The 24,384-nt window shown below is 40.3% G+C and overlaps 1 protein-coding gene across 2 annotated transcripts; it reads right to left on the bottom strand.

Moving 5' to 3' along the window:
• Positions 1–172: 172 nt before the first annotated feature.
• brwd1 (bromodomain and WD repeat domain containing 1) lies at positions 173–24,097 on the bottom strand. Of its 2 annotated transcripts, none has more exons than XM_015028554.1 (44): positions 23,764–24,097; positions 23,591–23,649; positions 23,444–23,473; positions 23,179–23,238; positions 21,373–21,523; positions 21,049–21,147; positions 19,907–20,067; positions 18,563–18,784; positions 16,310–16,410; positions 15,550–15,620; positions 15,293–15,393; positions 15,126–15,166; positions 14,940–15,041; positions 13,651–13,804; positions 13,413–13,547; positions 12,979–13,107; positions 12,655–12,803; positions 11,857–11,933; positions 11,490–11,702; positions 11,210–11,393; positions 10,781–10,871; positions 9,984–10,106; positions 9,817–9,887; positions 9,435–9,666; positions 9,198–9,314; positions 8,979–9,086; positions 8,729–8,853; positions 8,507–8,589; positions 8,189–8,300; positions 7,687–7,748; positions 7,428–7,583; positions 7,205–7,325; positions 6,955–7,080; positions 6,770–6,836; positions 6,241–6,291; positions 5,745–5,870; positions 5,495–5,647; positions 5,224–5,384; positions 4,224–4,396; positions 3,730–3,870; positions 3,482–3,640; positions 3,023–3,337; positions 2,762–2,902; positions 173–2,668 (listed from the first exon to the last, which is right to left on the bottom strand). In XM_015028554.1, exons 1-44 carry the CDS (start codon positions 23,798–23,800, stop codon positions 1,335–1,337), a joined length of 6,624 nt encoding a protein of 2,207 aa, XP_014884040.1. In that variant the 5' UTR covers positions 23,801–24,097; the 3' UTR covers positions 173–1,334. The 2 variants fall into 2 exon arrangements, with proteins under 2 accessions (XP_014884040.1, XP_014884041.1); XM_015028555.1 differs by having other exon boundaries at positions 3,730–3,867; positions 23,764–24,095.
• Positions 24,098–24,384: the final 287 nt, after the last annotated feature.

The raw sequence follows: 24,384 nt of genomic DNA, 5'->3' as shown, positions 1-24,384 counted from the left end.
GTAGAGAATAATAAAAAAAAGATTAGAACGTGAATTTAAATCAGCCCCTTGAATCATTGGTTCAAGGTTCATTGGTTCATTGGTCCCTTGAACCAATGATTCAAGGGACAAATGTATTAAATAAATCTGGCTGTCCTGTATGTCAGAAGGAGAAATTGAGTCAGACATAGAATACACCTTGAACTGATGTCTTTATTCATGGCAGGAATAATTATTTCATTGCACTCCACAACCACATTTTATGAACAGTTTCACTGTGAAATCTATTAAAGGTGTAGTACGAAAAACGTTGAGCAAAAGGTCACCAAGCAAAGGTATTTGGAAACGTCCTCAAAAAAAAAAAAAAAAAACATGGCCGGGAAAATATTTAAGTCAACTCTGCAAAAAGAATTTAATACTGAAAGTAGGTAACACAGGACAATGATAAAAGATCTTCCCAATATGAGAAATTGCAGTATCTTGCTTTAAGTACTTTTGGTTATTCGTACTTGGCAAAAAAAAAAGTACCAATTTGTGACACATGGCAAGAAAATGCAGTTAAAGGTAAAGAAAAAAAAAAAACAGAAAAAAGTTGACAACCCCGGTCAGATTTAAATAAGCGCTTTGCTAGCAACTAATTGTTAAATCTCAATGACGTATTTACATCTATTCACTAGAATACAAAGCAAAACAAAATAAGAAAAATAAGAAACGTGTGGGGAAGAGTTCATTTGGCTCACCTCACAATACAGTCAAGCTTCAGGTGTGTGGATTTACAAAGGAGTGCTGAAGTCAAAAATGTAGGCGTGGATTTTTTTGGATCCCGTCGATGTGCTCAGACATCTGCCAATCTGGAATCATTTATCGTCCTTACCTTATCTAAAAAAAAAACAAAAACAAAAACAACAACAAAAAAAAAAAAAACTGCATCTCTCCAGACTACAGTAAACTTAGTTGACCCCTGAGTTTCTAATGCAAAACTAGTGTATGAAATACCTCATTACAGTGTTTTAGTGCAAGCCAGCAATATGCTCGATTAAACAGAGGTATATTAGGATAGCACCCAAGCCGACAAGATTCCCCAGAAACTGTTATTCTGCCAAATCACAACCACCACAACAGCAGGTGATGTTTGTCCTGTATCCTTGTGAAAACTAGCAGTTCAAATGCTTGAATTTGTAATACATCTATAAACATGTTTTTCATAGAAAATATAAATAATATCCCTGAATGAAACAGATTCACAGCATTTTATTGTTGAGGACTCCAGTGCTACTACCATAACTTGGCCATCAAGTGTCCCCAACCCGTCCAGTAAATGTCCCGTCTTCACTGTGAAGCCTCCAGCCGCGCTTTCATTCGCTGTCGCGGTAACTAACGGTCCGCTTGCCTCGGTTCCGAGTGTTGACGCGTCTCTGTGGTTCGCTGTCCTCCTCTGAGATGCGTTGATGGCGCCGCAGCCTGAGCTTGCAGCTCGTGGGCCTTTCCGTTCGCGTGCGACTTCTCCTCTTTGGACTGCTGTGGGACCCTGAGCTGGAAAAGGAGTGTTCAGAGGCTGAAAACATCGGCTTGCTTTCCGAGTCTGAACTGTGTTTGCTGCTGCTGTAGCTCTCCTTCCGTTTAGGCTTTGGCTGCCTAAGGCTTTTCCTCCTCCTGTTTGACTGAACGTCGTCCTCCTCTTCTTCCTCCTCTCTGGAATCAGAGTGGGATGAAGTGTCACTCTCTTTGCCATCTTGCTTGGATTCCCTTTTAAAGCTCTTGGAGGAGTCCGACCTGCTGTTACTATTGCTGTTGTTTAGAGGCCCTTTCTGCGCGTCTTCCTCCTCGTCCTCAGAGTCTGAGGTGTAAATCCGTTTCCTCTTGGAAGTGACCTGATTCTTTCCTTCACTGGGAGACGTTCTCCTGGACACTCTTGTGTTGTACCCCTCTTCCCTCGACTCCAACTCTCTCTTGTTGCCGTTTCTTTGCCTCCGCTGGTTTTCTCCTGTCACATCTTCCTCGGAAAGAGAGTTATCAACTATGTATTTCTTTTTGGGTAGAGCGCGAAGGTTCAGCCGTCTCTTTGATGCGTCATCGGAATGATCCAACTCTTCGTCTGACGATCCAGTGGAGCGTTTCCTCCACGACTTCCTCCGGGGTTTGTACTCCTCAGAGCTTTCCGAAGCCGACGTGGAGTGAGGCCTTTTGGTTTTGCTTCTCGTTAGTTTCCTTATTTCAAGGTCAGACCCATCGCTGGAGGGACTTCTTTCCAACTCCGCTTTCTTCGTCCCTTTCTTCTGTGGGCTTGATCGTTTTGGAGGAGGATCGCTGAGTTCATCGGATTCCCCACCATCCAATGTTTTTGTTGAGGCAGATTTTTGTTTGTCTTGGCTTTTTGATGCTGACACTTTACTTTTTTTCTTTGAGTCCCTTTGGAATGATTCTTTATCAGTCCTTCCATTTTGTTGAGGCCGTTTTTTGGCACAGTACTCTTCATCTGAACTTACAGGAGTTTTATTCCGTGTGGTTTGGCGCTCATTGCTCTTCTCTGCCTCCTCCTCGCTTGCAATCCTACTTCTTCCAGCAGTGCTTCTAGACGGTTTGTGAGACAGAGGTATCTGGTTTTCCTCCTCCTTTGCAGTTTCTTCTTGCTCAGAGTTGCTCTCAAATTTATTTTTTCCACTGTGTCCATTCACTTGGGACAACGTATCTGTAGGGGGAAAAAAAAAAAAAAAAAAAAAAAAAAAAATCATGAAACTGATTATAAAAACATGCAGTAATGTAAAAATGTAAAAATAGTCACCATTTCTCCTTGTTTTGGCAGTGCGTTTGGTTTTCTTGTTAACTCCATTCTGTTTAATCTGGGAAGAAGATGAAACCTCACTCCCAGTGCCATCTTCCTCACCCATGGATTCGCTGTCAGATTCCTTAGTATTCTGGGAACCTAGAAATGTTTTAAGAAGACAAAACGGTAAAGCTCCACCCTTAATTGGCACAAAACAGTAAAAGTCTAAATTTATGTATATTTTCCAGCGGTGTTCTAGACTTTAAAATCTTTGCTTACCTTCAGTCGACAACTCTCCGTCCGACTCAGAGCTGCTCTGGATCACCGCACTACGTTTGCCAGTACGAGATGTGTGGCGGAGCCAGCTGCTGCTTCTCGGCTTCCTCTCTTCCTCTTCGTAGTCTTCATCGGATGCCTCCAGTTGTTTCATCTTACTGACAGCGGCCCTCGCCGTTTTTCTCTTGAGGAACCTGGGAACGGTCACCTCTTCTCCACGGTCCGAGTCATGGGAGGAGGCTCGGTCAGAGTTGCGTTGATGGCGCCTTTCTCGACGCGACGCCCTGCTGCTGTGGCCGTTCATTTCTGCTCTGCCTTCTGAAAAGAAAAAAAAAAAGAGCCATTCGGAACATTGAAGGCCGTCAACACCTGCCTTTCCATGTTGTCTCAGAGCAGAGAAGTAACATTGAATTACAATTTTCTGACAACGAGAGCCTTTTGGTCTTTTGTCATGTGTCTCACCTGCTCTTGTTCTGTCTCTGGCAGTTCTGTTTCTGGTCTGCCTTGTGCTTCTGCTGGTATATTGATGGTCCGAAGACTTGGAGGAAACATCTCCATCTTCTTCATCCTCTCCTTCACTCTCGCATTCCTCCTCCTCATCTTCACTGTCACTCTTATCAGCTAGCCACAAAACACATTTTCAAAGTTAATTTGTTTAATAGATGACTTAAAGACAAACCTATGTCATCTGGGCGAAGTTTACTCCTGACCTTTTTGATTCTTCTTCTTCTTCTTGGAAGTTTTGCTTCTTGTAACTCTGGCTTTGTGTCTGCTTTGATGACGCTTTGAAGACGCTGGACGCGTCTCCTCGTCATCTGAATCACTCTGTTCATTCTCGCTTTCAGACTCTGCTAAAAAAAAAAAAAAAAAAAAAACTTAAGTTTTGAGAATCAATCAGCATAACCAAGATAATAAAATTTTCCTAAGTGTGAAAAACGCAGGTATTGCATCTGTAGCTGTAAATCTGCCTTTTCCGCTTTCCAAAGTAAGACTCTTGCTCTTTGCATCAATAATTGCAGAGGTGACTGCAGACACATCCCCATCAAAGTAAAGAAAATAAGGATTTGTGGGTCAAAATATTTAAGTTACACTTCCAATTTGTAGTCTAGAAGCGTCAAGAGCAGAATATAACGCTAATCTGCGTATACGGTTTACATTTCAGCTGCTGTTATAAAACCAATGACGAAGCAAAGTTTGCTTGTACCTGCTGTGGATGAGGCAGCTTTGGAGCCGGAGTCGTCCTCTGAGGAGCTTAGACCTGAGCTTCTGCCTCGACTCCGCCTCGCTCTCTCAGGAACAGACACTTTGGCTGAGGTAGATTTTGTTATGGACATCGACTCCGATTTTTCCTGAGTTTTAACAGCGGACTTTTTGTGACTGGTGGGGCGAAAGGGGAGAGAAACATTTAGTAGTTTGACATCCAGCTGTTACAGTAACTACAACATGACAAAGACACTAGCTCGGGAAATCCAGCAATTATTTTCTCAGTAGGATTCGCTGTATACTTTGATTCTCTTTGTCTCAGCCTTTTGGTTTTACTTTAGACTGCACATTTTAAAAGTCTACTTTCTATAAAACTTCCTGTTTTTACCTTATTTTTCAGACATTCAAAAGACTATCGAGGGTGTGACTGATGGTACATATATTTGTACCTAAAGTCAGCTCTTTCGGTTGTCCACACACAAATACAATATTGTTTTTAATACCTGAACACATGCAGAATATGCAGTAGGTAATGAAAACAGACCAGACAGCCCAAAAGGTCTAATGTTTGTTTATTCAATAAATTAGCAGCAGAAAGGGTTTTTGAACCGAAAATGCTTATTTTGTCAACATATAGTTTGTGATCCAAGTGTGGTTAATTACAGATCTTGACATTATTACTATTTTTTATTTTATTTTAAAATCAAGCGACAGCACTGGAGATGAGACAACACAGTGGTACTGCTAAATCAAATAGAAGAATGTACCAAATCGTGCCTTAGAAATGGATGCCATATTTATACATAATGCGATGTTTTTATTTTTGTTATTGAACCATGATCTACATGCCTGTTTAAAATGGGCTCTAGAAACAGAAAATGATTGGTTGAGGTAGGACTTAAAAAAGAAAACCAGTTGTAACAAGACAGAACTAGAGCACAGCATTCAGAATCCATAGTATGTTGAATTTGTCAGCCAACCACAGATGAGGCAAGACAAACCTTGTTGTGGCTGAGGACTGATCCTGCTGCTGCATTTTCTTGCGAAACCTCTGACTGCGGCGCAGCCGGTCACTGCTTTTGACGGCAGTTTTGTACTCCGATATGATTGTTCTGATCTGCTCCTCGAAGAAGGCAGAGAGTCGCAAGGTCATGCTGTAAATCTAAAAGAAGTAGACGGTTAAAGAAAATCCCTGACGACTCAGTAAATTTATCTCAAATGTGACGCCAGAAGAGATAAACGCTCCCTCCCCAAGCAGCAATTATCGCCTACCTTGGAGCGTTTGTTGGGCGTGTAAGCCTTGGCATTGGCAAATATTAAGCGCGTGTCTTTGCACAGCTCTATAGGGTTTTCATAGCGATCTTCCTCCAGAGTCCTTTTCACTGTGCCAAAGTCCATTGGAGTATCAATAATGTCAAGATAATCCTGGAAACATAAGCAAGACATGACTTGGAAGGCCTTCAAAGCTTAGAATAAAACCTGGAGTTGTTTGGATTTGCAGTCTCAGCTGATGTTCACTTACAGGATAGTTCTCAGGATCCACAGGCTGTCTGAACGGTTCTGAGTCTTCACATTCAAATATATAGTTGACTAGATGCCTACAATGTTCCTTCCAAGAATCTCGGTCTGGCAAGACCTCCACTGAGTGCTGCAGAGATTAACAAATGGACATTAACATTGTTAAAGACTTCATGATATCTCTTACTTTCTAGAGAAATCAGCTCCACCCTTTACCCAGAAAATGCTAATTTTATAATTATGTCCGTTTTAAAATCTGTGAAAAGACACTGTTCTCTCTCTTTCATTTTCCTGTAAAGGCAGTTAACATTTCAATTTATTAAAAAAAGTTTTAGAAAAGTGTCTTCTAGTAACTTGAACAGAAATAGTTGGAATTAACTGAAGTCTTTAATTCAGGGTCAGAGTTTTAGAAAAGAAAATTATCAGAAACTCTGAGCAGTGCATCAACGTAAGGATGTGCTGTGTTCTGCATGAAGTCAGTGTTAGTTTTTCTTGTTTACCTGACGTAGTCTATGTCCTGAGGATGTGCCTGGTGCTTCCATTTCTTCTTCCTGAAGAGAGCCAGAGTTGGTCAATATAATCATTTACAATCAAATTCAAGTTTTAAAAAAATACAGAAATCAAGTCAACAATAAATAAAAGCGATTCAATTTCAATTCAATGGCTTGCGTTCACCGGGGAACCATCATTCAAAGCCGCTGCACCTCTAAGTGAAGCTGGCTGTTTTATCTCGAGCATGCCACAGCATTAATATAAACAGTCGTTAAAGGTTACAACTTCTCTATTATTTCAGCTCGCAGGGAAGCTAAGGTAATTTTACAAAGTGCTTTTATGAGAAAGACTGTTTCTGAAAACACATAAAATATAAAAACTGCTCAGGTTGCCACATTCTGCCAAAGCTGCAGCCAACATCAACCCTTTCCAATGAGACCTGATCAAACCTGCAGCATTTCAACATTTTGTAAAACAAAAGACTTTTTTTTTTTCCACTGAACTATTATTCTCACTCATTATTCTTTGAAGACTTGCCTCATCATCATCGTCCATCTCCTCCACAACACTGTAGATTTCCAAAATATCCGTGCACCTTGGATTACTAGAAAAACACAACAAGAAAATATGCAGAATATATTGAGCTTATAAAGTGTCACCAATTGACCATTCAAAACATAAAATACAAACAAACTATCTGAAAAACATGCAACAGATCTTACTTGACAAATCTCTGGAGAACGCTTGAGATGATTTTTGCAGAGTGGGCAATCTTGCTTCTTGGCTCATTGAAAGTGCGGGCGTTATGTGCAATATACCTGGCTTCCCAAACTAATGCAGAGAGGCGCCTGTCAAGCACAGAGGGGAACGTATGCAACAAAACGTAATTTATTCAGATTTCAATAGACTGAAACAAAATAACCTTTGCTGATTATAAGGTGGATGGAGTGAAACATGACTGGAGGAGCACACCTGTAAAACCTGTTGATGAGCCGCAGTCTGATTGTGCCCAGATCGGTGGGATAGGCGATCACGGTGCAGTAGGTGGGATACTGGATTAAGTCTACCGGACCAGAAAACGGAGCTGCGATCTCTGCATTAAAAGCACAAAGAAAGGCAGATCAGTGCAATTTATAAGAAGGCGGCTTAATAAGCCAACAAAGAACAGACACTTCATCTTGTTTGGCATACGCACCGAGAGTAATGAGCTGGTTGATACCGGCGATGATGCGATCACACTCCTCGTCCCTGCTCCTCTCGCCCCACTCCCCTGGTACAGGTTTGTACATCAGCTCTTTCATCTCCTCCGCTGTCGCAGGGATACCTCCTCCATCTGTGTCTGGGGGCTGGGCTGCAAAGTAACAGCAGAGACGAGATTAGAAATTTGTCGTCAGGGGCCGCGAGCAAAACAGTGCGAACAGACGACTTTCTGAAAATACTTGAGCTGGGATTACCGTCGTCCTGTATAGGCTCCACGTCCCAGGGACTGAGTTTTTCGGTTTCTCCGTTGTCCCATCTATTGAAAACGCAAACATTCACACAGAAATCAGCGCCATTTAGCAGAATTTAAAACGCTAAAATGACACTTCCAAACCTTCTGCTGCAAGGACCACAGAGTTCTGGACAAGTACAGACGTTTTCCTGGCTTTTGCCACTTAGACAATAATGACATACAATAGGATAATAGAGTCATAAAAGCTACATCATAATATGCAAAGTTCAAAAATGTAACATCATATCTTGAAGTGAAGATTTTAAGACTTGAATATGATTTTAAAACGGTGTACGCGTGTATGCAAAAGGTACCACCGTCACTCCACAAAAACTATTTTGTTACTTCCAAAAATGAACCATTATTACTTTCCCTACCACTGATCACCCATTAAACATGTCAAAGTAGTTAATTATTATTATTATTATGCTTTGATTGGACATGATGGCAGTTATTTTTCCCACCTGACTTTGAAGCACTGAAAGAGGCTATCTGCGTATTCTGGCTGGTAGGGCTCCTGACAGACGATGGTCCCAAACCACCAGGCATCATCGATCACTGAGCGAAACCTGTCATCTACCATAGAAGAAGAACAACAGAAGTGAAAATTCTGACCACTTTCTACATTTAACAATTCAACAGTTAATCACGTACATAAGTAACCCCACAGTACCTGGTAACATTTATTTCTTTATATGTTTAAAAGTTTGAATTCATTACTGAAATAAGACTAAACAAAATTCAACTGATTTAGAAAAGATTACACTAAAAGAAGAACTTACTTGGCTGCCAGTTTCGACGGAGCGCCTCGTCATAACTCTGCCTCAACACCAGAAAATCGATCACATCCGGCATGTCGTGGTACCTAGAGAAAAAAAACAAAACAAAAAAACGGTCAAATAAAGACAGAATTTTTAAACGGAATATGATATTTTGTCATTAGTATTAATCTTTACAATCGTACAACTAATATGCATTCATGAAATTCAACATGAGCTGCCTACTTGATAGAAAATGACTTGTCTGTGATTTTCTTGGTGCCGTGGTCGATGAGAGTCAGCTTCAGACAGCAAAGCGTTGGAGGGCAAACTTCATATTTAATACCGGTGATCTTCACAAACTCTTGGTCCTGGAAAACATGAAGGTTTTCACTTAATCGGTTCTGTTTAACGAGAACCTCAGCAACTTTCGTAAGACATGGACACAATTAATGGCCTTTTATATGCTGCTCTGAACATGATTTATGCGTTTTACCCGCAGCTCCATTTTTTTCCACGGCTGTTTTTCCAGATTGATGGGATAGAGCTCACTGCGACTCACAGCGTCTACATAGGCCTCATGGCCCTGGCGGAAGTAGATCACCTGGGAGAAACACAAGATTCAATGCCTATGAAGACTAGCAGCATATTATATCAACTTTGTGGTAACTTGTGGTGAAAATAGTAGTGAAAAAGCATTTTAAAGGTCTGATACCTCGTCGCCCATCTGTGGAACAAAAGGAGACTTCCTGGGAATGACATCGGTGATCCACGCCGACGGCCTGAACTCGTTTGACACTTCTCTGTTAATCGATGGTCGGGGCTTTGGACGCTGATTGGAGCACAACAGGTAAACCATTTAGTGATTTCAAAACCTTTCTTTATCCCAATTAAAACAGCATCAACGCAAATTAATCTATTTAGATCCCGACAGCAGCAGCGGTAAACTCACCCGGGGTGACTTGGCTTTGGCTTTCTTAGCTTTCTCTTTGCTTTTCTTCACAGGTTTCTCCTCCTCCTCCTCACTTTGCTGCTTCTCCTCCTCTTCCTCGTTGTCTTCCTCCTCCTCGTCCTCGGAGCTGCTGAGTCTGCACCTCACTCGCTTACGTGACGACAGTGGCGTGGAGGGCTGCAGGTTTATGCCGGCATCTGCTGTCCAGTCAGAGTACTCGCTGGATGTATGGCTGCCCAATCAGAACACGAAACGTTTTCAATTGGCAACAGCGACCAGAGGAGCCTCAGAGAGCCATCTGAGGTGACAATGGTCTAAAACAGAGGAGCTGAAGAAAAGTATCTTTCAAGCAATTGGTAGAAAAGAGCACAAGGAATCGTACTTAGAGCTGTCACTGGTCCACTCTTCTTCATCATTGGAGGTATCCAGTTCACTGCCATCAATGTCATTGTCCTGGGACAAAAAAGGAAAAAGGTTAAAAATAAACTGGAGCCACAGAGATGTGGGTCATATCAATACAAACTGACAAGAAGAGTGACAGTGAATTACCTCAGTGTGAATATCTGAACTAGCCGTCTCCTCGCCTTCTTCACATGAGAATTCAATAAGATCTGAGGAACCTCTGCGGCTGTGAACTCGCTTTGCAGCCGAAGGTTCTTCGTCTGAATCATCCTGAGGACGGATGGGACCGAGTCAGCATCAAGAAACGCCAAACAGATCGACTGCTGCACAGGATAAACCAACTACAACACAATTTCATCTCAACAAAAATGTTTTTCGGCGCATCGGCACATCCATCAGTGTTCAATTAACATACATACCGTGTTTCACTCAGTGATAAAGCTGCTAAAATAAATTGGATTTCAGTAATATTCTAATTTATTTAATTGGTCTGTATTACCAAAGAAACACGTCTTAATTCAGAAATGACTTCTGCTATGTCCATGGGGAAGACTTCTGACTTAACAGTCACAAATGCTGAAGAATCTGAATGTTCACAGAGGGACGTATCCAAGAGTATTCATAGATCATTGAGTGGAAGAAAAACGTCTTAGTAATAGATGCTAAAGCGAGGCTTGGCTGGAGGCTCAAGCAAAGTCTGTTCATCACATTTATATAACAAATAAAAATATATTAGGAGAAAGACACCAGCTCCCCTCAGAACCCTGCATCCATCCGTTGTCTTAGATAACGGATGGATGGATAAAAATGTATTACAGTCTGTATGTAATAAATCTTAATATACAAGTTTTATTCTTTAAAACTAATAATGAAATTGCAGAGAAGCTCTTCTTCAAAAAATGGCTAAAACTGAGACTAACGCAGCAAAGCAACAGCAGACCTACCCGAAAGCTGCCATAGATAATCCGTCTTTTCTTTGTGTTGTACAGGAAAACCTCCTCATCTCCTCTGGCTGTGCGAACATCCTCCTGGTTCCTGAAACATTTTACACATTGGTTATTTTTTTTGAGAACATTTATGATAAAGGTGACAAAAATAGCAATTAACTATCACGTAGAAACCAACTTCAACTTCTGGGTTTCTTTCGTATTAATAAAAATTGAAAACTACAAACATCTGAACTTAGCCTAAAATATATTTTTGCCACAGAAGATTATAACATCTGTATCCTTGACTAAAGTGGTACTATGAAGTCCTTTACGTTTCAAGTTGTACCTACCCCGAGTCACCAAGAAAACTTATCACAAAGTAGCATTTAAATCACGGTCTCTTAAAGTCAAAGTCTGGAAATATTTTAGGTTGAATTGTTTCACCTGTAGTTGCTAGCTGCCAGTTCAGGAACCACCACCCTGCGCCTCCACGCCTGCAGGTCTCTTTCTGTGGCCATCTGACTGCGAGGAGCGTTTTGGTGCATCTGCCTCACACCCTCCACCTGGCCACTTCGTCTCAGACCCACATTAGGAGGTGACTGCACATCTGCTCGCTCATTCACAGACACTGGATGGACGGGGGAGGGGGAGAAAACAAAAGAAAATCCATGAACAAAATTCAAGGACACAGATATAAAACGATGCAGAGGAATATGGCTGCTACCTCTGCGTGGAGTACTTGGTGCTGGTGCCAACACCGGACCTTCTGGTCTGGCGTCAGGAGCTGGTGCTGCTTCTGTCCCGACCTGGTTCTGCCGGTCCTGTTGTGCCTGCAGCTGTCGGATCGCCTCGTCCAGAAGGCTGCTGCGTCTCACTGAAACCTCTTCAGGTTCTGCCGTCTGCTGGCTGATCACCTGCTCCACCACCTCGCCGTCACCTAAAGAGAAGACGCGGGACGATCAAGAACCATTGTAAGTCATATGGGTGCCTGTAGATGAATTATTAGAAGTTGATTTCTCAGTCAAAATAAAAATAAACTATATGCTTTGATATAATGTTTTCTGTAAAGATGAGTAAAGCTCCAGCCTTACTAGTGGCTACGTATCCCAGCTGAGGAACCAGATGTTCAGCAGCGATGTTCTCCCTGCCCGGAACGAGACGCTGGTATCTGGAAAAAAGCCGAATGTTTTGTGAGGAAAAGACAAAAAGAAAAAACAAAAAACCAAGTGGCATCAGTAAAAATTCTCAATCTATAAATGAAACACAGTAGGGAAGTAAAAGCTAATAGTGTTTTTTTTTTTTTTTCAATCTGGAACAAGAAGTCTAAAATATAAGAATGTAGCAACAGAGGAGCTTCATGTGTCCATTTGCAACTTTGTGACAATGAAAGACTTGATGCTAAATTTAAATGATTGCCAACTTATCAGGGGATCAACTCTAATTGTCTGAAGATAGGCGCTGGACATTTTTCAACCAATGTGTTCCTGATCAGCGAACGACCAGAAGAGTTGGAACGAAGTCAGCAAACTTCAAAGCCTAGGTCGATAGATTCCATGAGTTTGTTGAAAAGCTCATGTTCGACCATTTCTAAATAAATGTGACTTATTTAAGTCTCACCGGGGTATAAGTTCATTCCTCCTTGACTGATTCGACTTATACTGTTAAGCGTCCAGAATATAAGGTAACAATTTTTGAGTAATATCTTAATACAGGAAATTTATTGTCATTTTTAAAGATCGATTAAAAAAAAATAAACTACTGTACTAAAATTTGCATTTGGCATTGTACTTAAAAAACATTAGTTTGTTCTTAATTATCTAAATCAAAATGAATACGATTCATTGTGGACGATACGGAGAGTTATGTAGTTGTCCTTTACAGTCTGATACCTGGGTGGATGGGGGTTTCCATCTACATCGACCAAGAACGGAGGGGGCATCAGATGGGGAGCTTGCTGTGTTTGCTCATCCAATACAAAGCCATTGGCATCTCGAATCAGTGGCCTGTAATCTGTGTGGAAGAACACCTGGTCTGGAAGCTGTGGAAACCAAGGGAAGAATTATTTAAATAAAATAAAAAAAACTCTTCTTTTTTCACTTTAATGTCCAGTAGACATCCCCCCCCAAATAACTACTTCTCTCTATCAAACACGTATGAAAGGTTCGTCTTCTGTGCCAAAAAGATTTATAATTTTCTCGATCTATTTTTCTTGCCTTTTCGTACGGTTTGGAGCTGCCAAAGCCAAAGATGAGCAGATGGCCGTGCGAGTCTGTGCAGGCAAACCGCTGACCATCAGGAGTGAATTTGCAGTCAAAAACGGCTCCGTGACCCTGACCCTCAATCTGGAATAAGAAAAACAAAGTACTTGAAAGGAGACCACGACAAGTGTATTTTACCCCCTCCGGGTAAAAGAATAAAAGATGTGTGAATAAACTTGATTAAGAAACAACATTACACTGATGTAAATGGTTGAAAGCCCCAACAAATGATCTACTAAATCAAGAACTCGGCTCTCAGCCTGCCATCATTTGTCACAATTAGCTTCATGGTAAATTCTAAATAATTGAATTGCACTGCGTTACTGTTGTCTTTCTCAATCTGTAAGGATGCTGTCCTGCTTGTGCAGAATGTGTGTGTGTGTGTGTACCATGTTGAAGTAATGCCGGGTGTTTTTTCCTCGTTGCAGATCCCAGATGAAGACGTTCCCGTCGTGGCCAGCAGACAGGATGATCCTGGCATCAAAGGGGTGAGGTTCGAGGACAAACACCTCAGCTTCATGGCCCTGAAAACATCAGTAGGATTTATTAACTTCATTTGAGAATAATAATGGGAATAATTAGTGTTGGGTTTCTTCACTGAGCAAGACAAATCTTGGGCACATGTACTTTTAGGATATGTAGCAGCTGTCCTGTGTAGGAGTTCCACACTTTGAGGAGATGGTTGTTAACAGCCGTGACGACTGTATTGTCATGGCGATCCCACGCAACCATGGTAACTTTGGGTTTAAAGTAGTTTTCCTCTTCGATTGTTGGCTCAGCACTAATAAGAGAAGGAAACGACGATAAATTGGCACCAAAAACAGTCCAACTCATTAACTCAACAAACACTTTCAGTCTGTATCTAATGGTAATTTAAGTCGAGTTTCCCCAATAACACTGCTGCAGCACATATACTGGGACCTGTTTTTGTTCGACTGAAGCATTTCTCTTTCATCTTGCTCAAAATCAATATTTAGTTGCTCGGCTCTCCTTAACGATAAAAAATACATTCTTCTTCCTTGTGGCAGAAAACAATCTGGCAGATTGGTCATGTAGTTAGACTGTGTAGAACTACTTCAGCTCTGTACATATTGGAATGAACTAATCAATCAGCTGGTGATCACAGTTAGGTTTTCCAAGATTAACTCTGATCGCTGGGTCAAATGCAACATTGAATTTGTCTCTACTCACAGCCAACAGAAGCTTAGATGAAGACCATAAAGCTTCAGTAATATTTTTGTTGAGTAAAAACTGATTAAAGTTTGGAAACATGTTTGGGTATATTCTTGTACTTCCTTTTAGGGGTGCATCAATTGTAGTTTTCTGGCTGATCAAAAGCCCAATTTGCTGATTCTGATTTTTGCTGATACTTTTTTTTGGACTGAAATGTTGCTAAATAATAGCAAGAAAGTTGCTGAGTTGGCAATAGTTGTTTATTGCAAACATAAAGAGGTGACCTGGTGGGTTAGCACGTTAGTCAAACCTCTTTCACATGAGGGCAAAAGAGGACAGTGGTTGATTTTTAGACCTTTGCTGAGGTAGACAGATCGGGAATACAATCGGTTTCACATGTAGGTATCAGCCGATCGCCGATGTCCCAAAATTAAGGAAATGGATGCCGAGACATCGGGTGGCCGATTTCGGCTGGTCAATAAATTGGTCAATAAATTGCACCCTTAATTCCTCTATTGTCTTTTGGATTTCAAACTACTTCTTCCAACAACTAACCTGAGAGATATTTTCCATCTTATGTGTTACAGTTATCCAACAGAAGACCAAAATACATGTGGACAAAGGACTTTTCGGTGTACACCATAGTTTTATATTACACAATCAGTAAGCAATAATCAAAATACCACAAAGAGAAATTGATGTTTTAAGCTTTATGTTAAGAAATTAATGTTTCGAGCCCTTACCCAGGAAGAGTTGCAGACATGTTGAGTAGGATGCATCTCCAGCGCTGCCGCTGATGCAGCTTCCAAATTCGAGCCGTTCCATCTCGACTTCCGCTTACAAACCTGAGACAGAACACGGTTTCCATTGCACAATTAACTCAGTACTGACTTAACACAAATAAACGGTGTAATAGTAAATACACATACCTTTCACCTGAGTGGGAGAACTGGATGCTGTCCACTTTATCCTAAAAAGAAGCCCAAAAAAATCCCTCATATTGTCAGTGGTTATAAACTTAAATGTTACATGCAAATGCCAGGTTTACATGTTAGAAAGTATTTGCTATATGGTAGAAAAGAGATAGCCTGCTAACCGTGTGCTCATGGAGCTCTGATATCTTCTCTGGACTCCCGCTTCCCAAGTAGTATATTCTAATGACATCATCTGTGCTTCCGGTTGCCAAGAACATCCCACCTGAAAGTAAGATCATTTTGTGATAAGTTTCAGGTTTTCCCAAAGCTAATGAGTTCCCACTTAGGTAACTGTTGGAGAGGAAAACACAGTAGTAGGATCCATAAAACTCGGCGTGAAACACTTTCAGCATTTGCTCATGCTTAAAGAAATCTTCACCTGGACTGAACGAGGAGCACACAGTCTGGACCCCTGGCCTTGGCCGCTCTGTAAACTTGTGTGGCCGATCGCTTTAGGGAGAACAGAGAAAAATATTGGCAAGTTTACACAAACAGTGATGGCTAATCTTCACCGAAAAGGACAGACAAGTGACAGAAAGGGCCAGAATCATCCTCAACATGTAGGGGTCAAGGAATATGTGGCACAAGCCGTCTCATCAGCATCCATCTACATGTCTGCATTTCAAACACATCACGTGGCTTTTTTTTTTTTTAGGTTTATCTTCACATATTATCGGCTCAGCTAATTTATAAATTCCCTAGTATCTACAATACATCATAGACTTTATTTTAAGTGGAAAAAGCAGATTTTTTTCCATTCTTGCCTTTCCAGAGTTAAAATGGTCCCCAAACACAAAAATCTTTAAATACTAAAGGCAAGATTCTTGAGATTTAGGAAAAAGTTATTTTTATTTTTCTCTTTAAATTGTAATTTTAAAAAAGGTATGCAATTTCTCTTGTTAAAATATTCTGGTGTGGACGAGTGTCAGTAAGTTACTTTGAAATCAACATAATTGAAAACAAAATGAATGAAATATAAAATTCATTAACTCTTGCACAACCATCTACATTATGCAGTTTTCATTGTTACATTTTTTTTCTTCTTCCTTCATTTAAAAAAAAAAAAAAAAGACTGTATTAATCCTAATCATTTCTAAACTCATTTTCACCACTGTCCTGCTAAAAGAAGCCATGCTGACCTGAAGTTGATGTTGTTGACGTCCCACTGCCAGAAGCAGACAGTAGCATCCGTTCCAGTGGACAGCATGTAACGTTTGGAGCCCTTTGCAAAAGGTGAAAACTAACAACAAAAGAAATGCGGGTCGGTACAGTGAATACTCAAGTTATTTTATGCAGAGAAACTTCCTCAATAATAGAGGGTTGAACATTAACGTCCCACTAAGCTCGGGTGGAAAAACCCCCCCTGAAAAATCCAGACTCAGGTCATCAGAGATGAGCATAAAGTTCATTTCGCTTTCTGGAGTGCCTAAAAAGCAGTGAGTATCTCATTTCATAAAACTGGTAGACCTGACAATCACAGCACCCAACTCACTACAACACCTACCTTCAAAATTTGGCTAATAAACACCAACAAAAAGGCTTTTGGTTTACTTGTTAAATATGAGGATCAGGGCTTCTGCATTTGGTTAAGTTTTTACACCAGTAACTCCAGAGGAAGTGAAAGCTGAACGGAGCTGTTTTTCAAATAAAACAAGACCTCAACTGACCTGCTCAATCAAGAAACATGTCGCATGGTGAAAAGACTGTACTGTCCGACTAGCAGGGTATATTGGTATATTATATTGACAGACTTCAATCTATAGGAAGTCTGTCAACCTATTCAGTCATATGTGGGTGACATTTCATTACTGCATAGTATGATTAAATAAAAGGTATTTCACAAATCACAGACAAAAATCAAATTCTAGATATGTTGTAGTCTTATGCAATCAAACAATACTTGAATGTCTTCAAATAACTTTTACACTTGCTATAACTGAACTGAGTTGTGGGGCTTTACTAAACAAAACATGGTTTGCAATGCTCTATAAAGTACTGTGGCGTTTGTTGTATTTCTACAAGACTTTTTTATTTTGTAAAGTGTGTTAGCACATTGATTGCTAACACAATCAATATGCAGAAAGCTGTAACTTATTTATCTGGTTGTAGTTCCCAGGAAAAAAATACCTCTAAAATATTTGGTTAATATCCGATTCATCTCACAAAGATTTGCTCTGACACTTTGGCAAAAGACATTACAGTAAGAAGCATGTGTCACAATTCATTTTCCTTTAACAGATGAAGAGCAACACTAAGGTAAGTCTTGGAATAAAAAAAAATGGACAGAAAATGACGTATTGACTACATTCCAATCTCTCTGCTTTGGCAGGATGACAGCAAGTTAAAATCTTTAACAATCTAATATAGCTATATCGCCCCCCCGACCCTGGTGAAAAAAGAAAAAGAAAAAAAAAAAAAAACACTGCGTAGGCAGGTCAGCTGCAGCAGTGAAGCAAGAGAACAGTGAGAGTTGCAAATAAATACACCTGACCAATAAAAAGCAGGTTAGCACAAACATAACAAATGTCAACTTGTTGAAAACGCAATTCTTTACCCTGCCTGACTGAAGCATATGACATACCAATGTACGTGTTGGTGAAATGTGTGAACATTTTCCAACTTTTGCTTGTTGGAGAACCTGATCTAAAGAAACTTAACGTTCACCAGAAGATCGGCCAGTATGTAGCAACCGGGCTCCTTCTGATAAAAGAGAAAACAAGCAGCAACACAACAGCTGACAGAGACCAGACTGAGTGCAACAATAAAGGCATTCTGCCACGTCTTATGTAACCAGGAATAATCTAAACAAATATACGCCTTCAAACTGTATGAAGTTATATGAAATTTGTGTTAGATTTTTTTTTTATTTATGCTCTTTAAGTCTAAATCACACTGGTATCTTACAGCACAAACCTTAAATCCTAAAAACATTTTTCCTTTTTAAAAGTCATGTCTTAAGATGTCTGAGCTTTATTTCCTCGATACAAGCGGTTCCTTTTAGGACTCAGTTTTAGGACTCCACTTTAGCCAGAACAACCATTTAAACAGAAGTAGCTTTCACTGACTCACTGTAGTGCGCATTGTACTTAAAAAAAATGTTCTGACCCATTTTGCCTTCCTCTTCTTCAGCTTTCAAGTCTAACCCCGTTCTCTGATGGAACACAACCATAGCGCAATGTTCCAGGTGAGCCATCTCAAGAGAAAGGCTCACCTGTGAGAATAAACAGACCTAGCAGGAACAGTTTTAATACAGTCTCGAAAGCATTACAAATCATCAACTAGATATTAAAAATGCCTCGACATACCTAACCTGCCCTCCTCTTATCTTTACAACGGGAGAAAGTCCCAATTGATAAATAACAGGGTGTTTTTATTGCTGCCCATTTCTTTACCTGAAGGGAGGTAATGGATCCACTGTGTCCCTGCAGCACAGCCATAGGAGCACAGGTACGAAGGCACCACACACGGATGGTCTTGTCACAGCTTCCTGCAGCAATTAGTGTGTTTTCATAGTTGACAGCCAAGTCTGTGATTTCTGCAGAGTGTCCTCTCAATGTTGAGTGAAGCCTTCCATCGAGCGAAGACCAAATCTTCACCAAACAGTCATCTGAGCCCTTAAAGACACAAGTTATTTCTGCTTCAGGACACGTGGTAAAACAGAGATCAGGTAGAAAAGATTTTAGCAGCACACCACAACATGCATTAGGGATGTCCTGAGAAAGAACTATTTAAACGGTTGATATCGGAGTCCCAGATTAAACACGACTTCCAATACATGTACTGCAGTGCAAAATCCAGACACGTACTTCACAAAGAAATTGGTTTTCCTTCACAATTTTCATCTTTTTTTTTTGTAACCTTTACAGTCACCTTCGCAGTAAAAGAGGGAGTGTATTGGATGTTTCAGCTCTCTGCCATGTGAGTGTCTATTTTCAAATATCACTCGACATGGAAGACGAATCCTGTAGATGTAGAGCGGACACCCCATAAACAGAAGCAAGCCATGGCTTTCTGCTGTTATTACCCGTCACTTCGCTGCTCTTGCAAAGACATTTCCCCATTGTGGGACAATAAAGGATATTTCTAGTTCTATTAGCACTCGACCCAGCTGTCTGAAGGTTGATTTCCAACCTTGGCACCTTTGCTGCAGTTCCATCCCCAAATCCTCGTCTATCTCTCTCTCTTTGCCCTTTTCCTCTCCAAATAAATACCACTGGTCTCAAAAAAAAATAAATAAATAAATAAATAAATAATCCCCCAACAATTTTCTGTTTGTGATAGAGCTGTACCGAGAGCAGCCAAAACAAAGTAAATTACATTTTATGAGCGTTTAAAGCAAAACCCTAACTTTTTAAAGCAGGAGAATTGCTGTTGCTGTACGTTTGTTCACACATGTTCAACTGGAACCGGAATAAAATGTTACAAGCAAAATTGGTCATATCAAAATATGCTTGGAAATGACAAAGCACCTCAAACTGATATGCATAAAAGCGTTGCCACAAGAGAGAGGAGAGCTCATTGAAAGATGCAGCGGTACATGTGGAGTCAGATACAATTAGAAACATAAGGAAATCCCACACAAACTCCAGTGGGTGTTTGCTTGAACAACTGGTAGACATAAAGAGGCAGAAGTGTATGGTATGTAGTTTTCATCTGCATACCATTGGACATCCCTAATGTAGAAAACAGTCAGGCTGCCAATATTTTATCAGTTAGGACGAGTGCTTCCATCTTACTGTGAAGATCCTGAGACCGGTTCGATCAAATGCGATACAATACACTGCAGACAGATGTCCCAGGATCCGCCGATGCAGACGCATGTGCTCATATGTGCTGACAGGACAGATGGAGCTGAAACGTTGCACTCCGGTCAGCTCCCTCCCTCGATGTACCTTCACTGTTAATAAAACACACCGGAGCACAGAGATAGAAATTGTAAGATTTGAAAAAGTGCTGACATTATGAGCCTCATTCAACATGTGTTGGTATGTTGAGTTATTAGATAAGCGAGAACCTCCACACAACTGATGGCCCACCACCTTAAGATGTGCACTGATTGCATAGACTGAAGATATTCCTAATGCAACAAACATCAGTGGCAGTAATTTCTGGTTTTACAACAGATTCTGAAAGTAGGCCATTGTGCCTCCAAACAATACAGCTCGTCAAACAAAATTCTGTTTCACCTACAAATTAAGATAGCATTGTTGTCAAGCTCAAATGTTTTTGTTACAAATTATTAAGCTATGGCTCAGGCCCCAAGTTCTTAACCAAACAACACACAGTGGGCGTGATGAATGTTACAGTAAGGTGTGCACAAACACCAAACAAACCGTTTTAGTTTATACTTATTCATATTTGCCTGGGAAAGAAAATAAAAAAAAATATCTGCATTAAAAAGTGTGGAGGGAGACACATTCTCAGAAGCCGTAAATAGTAACTTCATACGTGTAAAACACCCCAAATACCCTAGAGCCAAATATATGCATTACTTTTCTCATAGCAGGATAGGTTTCAGAGCTGAAGCACTGCTACAGGTGCGTCAAACAGGTTTAACAAGAATGCACAGAAAATAAGGCCCTCAATGCACAAAAGATTAGAAACTCTGTAACATCAGGGAATCTCGCCACTAAATTAAATGGAACAAATTTTATGTCAAAATTATGGCCCAACACTTCATCACGTGATAAAGGTGGCTTTATTGTGGCAGACAAACGGTGAGCTTAAAATAAAACAGCACTACAATGAAATCATCATCAAAATATTAAACTTCAAAGTACCACAAATAAAGGAATGACAAAATCACAGCAGATGAACGGAACACCTCTCAGCAAATATGCTACTAGTTAGTTTCATTTGCCACACCACTGGGACTTACCCTGATGTGGAGGTTGCTTCTGGTTCAAAGGCCTCTCTGGTGGTCTGCCCCGATGAAGGGCTGCATATGATGAAGCTTTGAGCTGCACACCGTCACAGTCTGAAAATCAGAAAGTTCATGATGTGCTTCTGCCGACTGCCAGATGAGTGAGTGGAACAGATGTCTCGGTATCACTCCTCACAAATGAACAAATGAAAAAACAACTGCTGAACAATCTCTGCTTGAACAAATGTTTTATGGAAACAAATTGAACTCCTCATGCGGTCTAAAGTAACAAAAACGCCGTCTCACATTCCTGAGCATAAAAATACACAAAGCCTGTACCTTTCGCAGTCCGAAGCATGGACTGCTTTCCAGACCCCAGGAGAGAGTGCACACCTGGGACACACGATGGGACCTCTTTATCGAGGAGTGGTCCAATTTGCTTACATATCTGTAGCAAATGGTCGGGTGCAACATGTCTGTTGGCAGCAACCTGTCAGGGCAAACACAACAAGAGCAGTGAAATTTCGCTATTCAGCTAGGAGCATATTTCCACAATTCTGTTGAATTTTAGTGTAAACTCTATAAGCAAGTCCCATACTTGTACCAAACGCTGTTTCACAATAGCTTATACATGGCGTACAGCTGCAAACTTGACTGACATACATAGGACCAGGTCCTCTTACCATACCGTTTGTAGTTTTAGTTTTCATAAAATTGAAAAATATTTGTTCGGCTCCTGCTTTGGATCAACCTTTATTCACTATTGTCTGACATTACCGGCAGTAAATATTACCGGTGGGAACAGCTTACATAACTTTACCAGTCCAAAGCTATAGCTACACGTTTTTGAGAGTTGCAACAATAGTTCAAGCTTTGTTTTTCATAAAATCCAATTCTTATTTATAGTATCATAATAAATGTTATCCCATGCCTCTTTACACAGGGTATCTACAAACAGCAGTTTTCACTTTTTTTGTTTGTTTGTTTTGTTTCAATAAAAAAAATAATAATAAATGCGATTTCTATGAAAATATTAAATTTATACAGTACAAATGCAATCAAAGAGACAATTACAAATTATTTATGTGTTTCAGATCATTCTTAGTTATAATATAATGGACGAAAACTCAGTCTGTAATGCCAAGGGATTAAAAAAAAAAAAGTTATCTTATAGAACCTAGTCAATTGAGTCACTGATAAAACACCTTCAAACCAACTCTGGCACTTACTCAGTTTTGAGTTTGAACCTGGATTTATTAATCCCAAAGGGGAATTAAGTAAAATCCTGATGAAATAGGCAATTTATTATTAAATTATTGAAAAGCAAGGCAGTCTACATGCATTATTTATTTCAAGCTCCTTGTTAGCATTGCTTCCAAAGCCATTTCCTGCCAACATGTGCAGCACAGATGCATGGATTTTTGGAAGATAAACATAAGTGTGCCATGGGTCTATACAAATGTTTTCAACATTTTTTAACTACATTGTTTACCAATACTTTTAACGGATCTATAAGATTTGTTTATATCAAATATCTCAACATTGGAAACAAATAAACCTTAGTATTTTTAAATAAGACTATTGTCTGTTGTTAAATAATCAAAAAAATCATACCAAAAGCTTTCTCCAGTATTTTAGACGTTTAATTTGTGCCTGGAGTCTGCATTATAACAAGTTAGGTGTCAGACAAAGTATTTTTTTTCATGCACTTCTCACCCCTTGTTCCTCAAGGCGTGGTTTGTATGCAAATATTCTCTTTCTTTAAAGAACCAATCACAGCGCAGGTCACATGCAAAATAACGCAGAGACAAAGAAACTCGGCTTGTGATTGGCTGAGAAAGCAGTCTCAGCAAAGCGACAAGCCGAACAACCCACCCTAACTGCAATACGACAGCTGGTACAAAAAACATTAAACTCCCATCCTAATGCGGGTTTTTGGTAGACCATTCTAAAGTTAACCATAAACAGTTAAGGTTTTCCGAACAAGTTAGGCTTTACAGTTCATTAAAAGTTAAAGATCTACATCAGCGGTTCAGATGGAAACCGAACAAAGACCGTAAACAAGCACAGAACGTGCAGCCCCCTCTGTCACAAGACAATAACAAGCATCGGCACTGAACTTGAAATCACAAAGTTAAATCTTACCACATCTTCGTATGTTCTAGGGTGTTCATTTCCCAGCCAGTCCAATCTTCCCGGTAAGAGCTGTCGAAAACAGTTTATCAAAGATGATTTACTTTAAAAATTGAAGCAGGTACACGCGTCTTTAAACCGGATGATGTCAAATAAGTGGGACGTAACGGGATATTAAAAAGTCCAAAGAGTTCACCAAGTTTATAAGCACAGTCAGCCTACAGCGAAGCAGCTAGTTAGCAGTTACCTAGCAAGCAGAGACAACCAAAATACAGACCTGATATTCTTCGAGTTCACTTGCTAGGACCTGGAGAGGAATTGAAAAGCAATCCAGATTAGGGTGCCTGTATATTAACTATTATCAAGTGCTCGTCAACTATGTCGAAATACAACAAAGTGTGCCAGTGAAAGCACGCCAGCTCACCTCAGCCGCTCTCCGACACGGACCCGTTGTTAGGAAACGAGAAATCAAGTAATAGAGCTCTGAAACGGAACAGTGAGTACATTAATAGCCTGGAAATCAGTCCAAGAATCAATTAGCACGAGCGATATTGGTGTAAATCAAGCCATCAATTGGGGTTTACTTCTGCGGCTTACCCGACTCAAGGAGCGAAATGTTCCGACTTTTGGCCATGGAAACGGCCGTGATTTGGAGAGGTGGAGTGATCTTCAGACTAACTTTGTTGCTAAAGAAAAATCAGATATATTTATTTAATTTCGGTTACACGTCGCTGACCCCCCTCCACGGTTGCTCCCGCTTTCTATTCAGCCTGTTTGCAGTCGCCATTGGAAGGATGAGGCCTCGGCGATACAACTTACTTCCGCCACGGCGGAGTAACACAGGAAAAAGGGGGCAGGGAGGGAGGAGCACTCCAGCAACAAAAGACACCACCGCGCGTTAGCTTGGTGGCTAGCCACAGTTATATTACATCATTGTAAAAATACAGAACTACATTGGACTAATTATTTTTATATTTTCAAAGGACAACACACATTTTAAAATTGATAAACACAGTGCTATTAATGTTACGCCCTCCCCCTTTTCTGATAGCAAGGTCGTGAGCTGTGCATGTGACGTCACCGATAACGGTTGCCAGCTCACTTCATCAAAATATACATTTCTTATGTCAAACCAGCGAACAAGTGTGAATACAATGTGTTCTAAAAATAAATTAATAAATGCTACAAGCTTGTCGTTTTTAGCTTTAGCTTTGTATA

This window comes from Poecilia latipinna, unplaced genomic scaffold (assembly GCF_001443285.1).
Source record: "Poecilia latipinna isolate Pla-1442-1.1 unplaced genomic scaffold, P_latipinna-1.0 Scaffold129, whole genome shotgun sequence".
In the NCBI taxonomy this organism is placed as follows: domain Eukaryota; kingdom Metazoa; phylum Chordata; class Actinopteri; order Cyprinodontiformes; family Poeciliidae; genus Poecilia; species Poecilia latipinna.
The sequence above is the reverse complement of the archived record's forward strand: the minus strand, read 5'-3'. Positions and strand labels throughout refer to the sequence as shown.

Excerpts from the sequence above, each read along its gene's own strand:
- brwd1 (XM_015028554.1), bottom strand. The coding sequence starts at position 23,800 with ATGGCCAAAAGTCGGAACATTTCGCTCCTTGAGTCGG. Across the intron at positions 23,474-23,590 it reads CGTGTCGGAGAGCGGCTGAG|GTCCTAGCAAGTGAACTCGA; the intron begins GTGAGCTGGCGT and ends ATTCCTCTCCAG. Across the intron at positions 10,872-11,209 it reads CTGGCAGCTAGCAACTACAG|GAACCAGGAGGATGTTCGCA; the intron begins GTGAAACAATTC and ends AAAATGTTTCAG.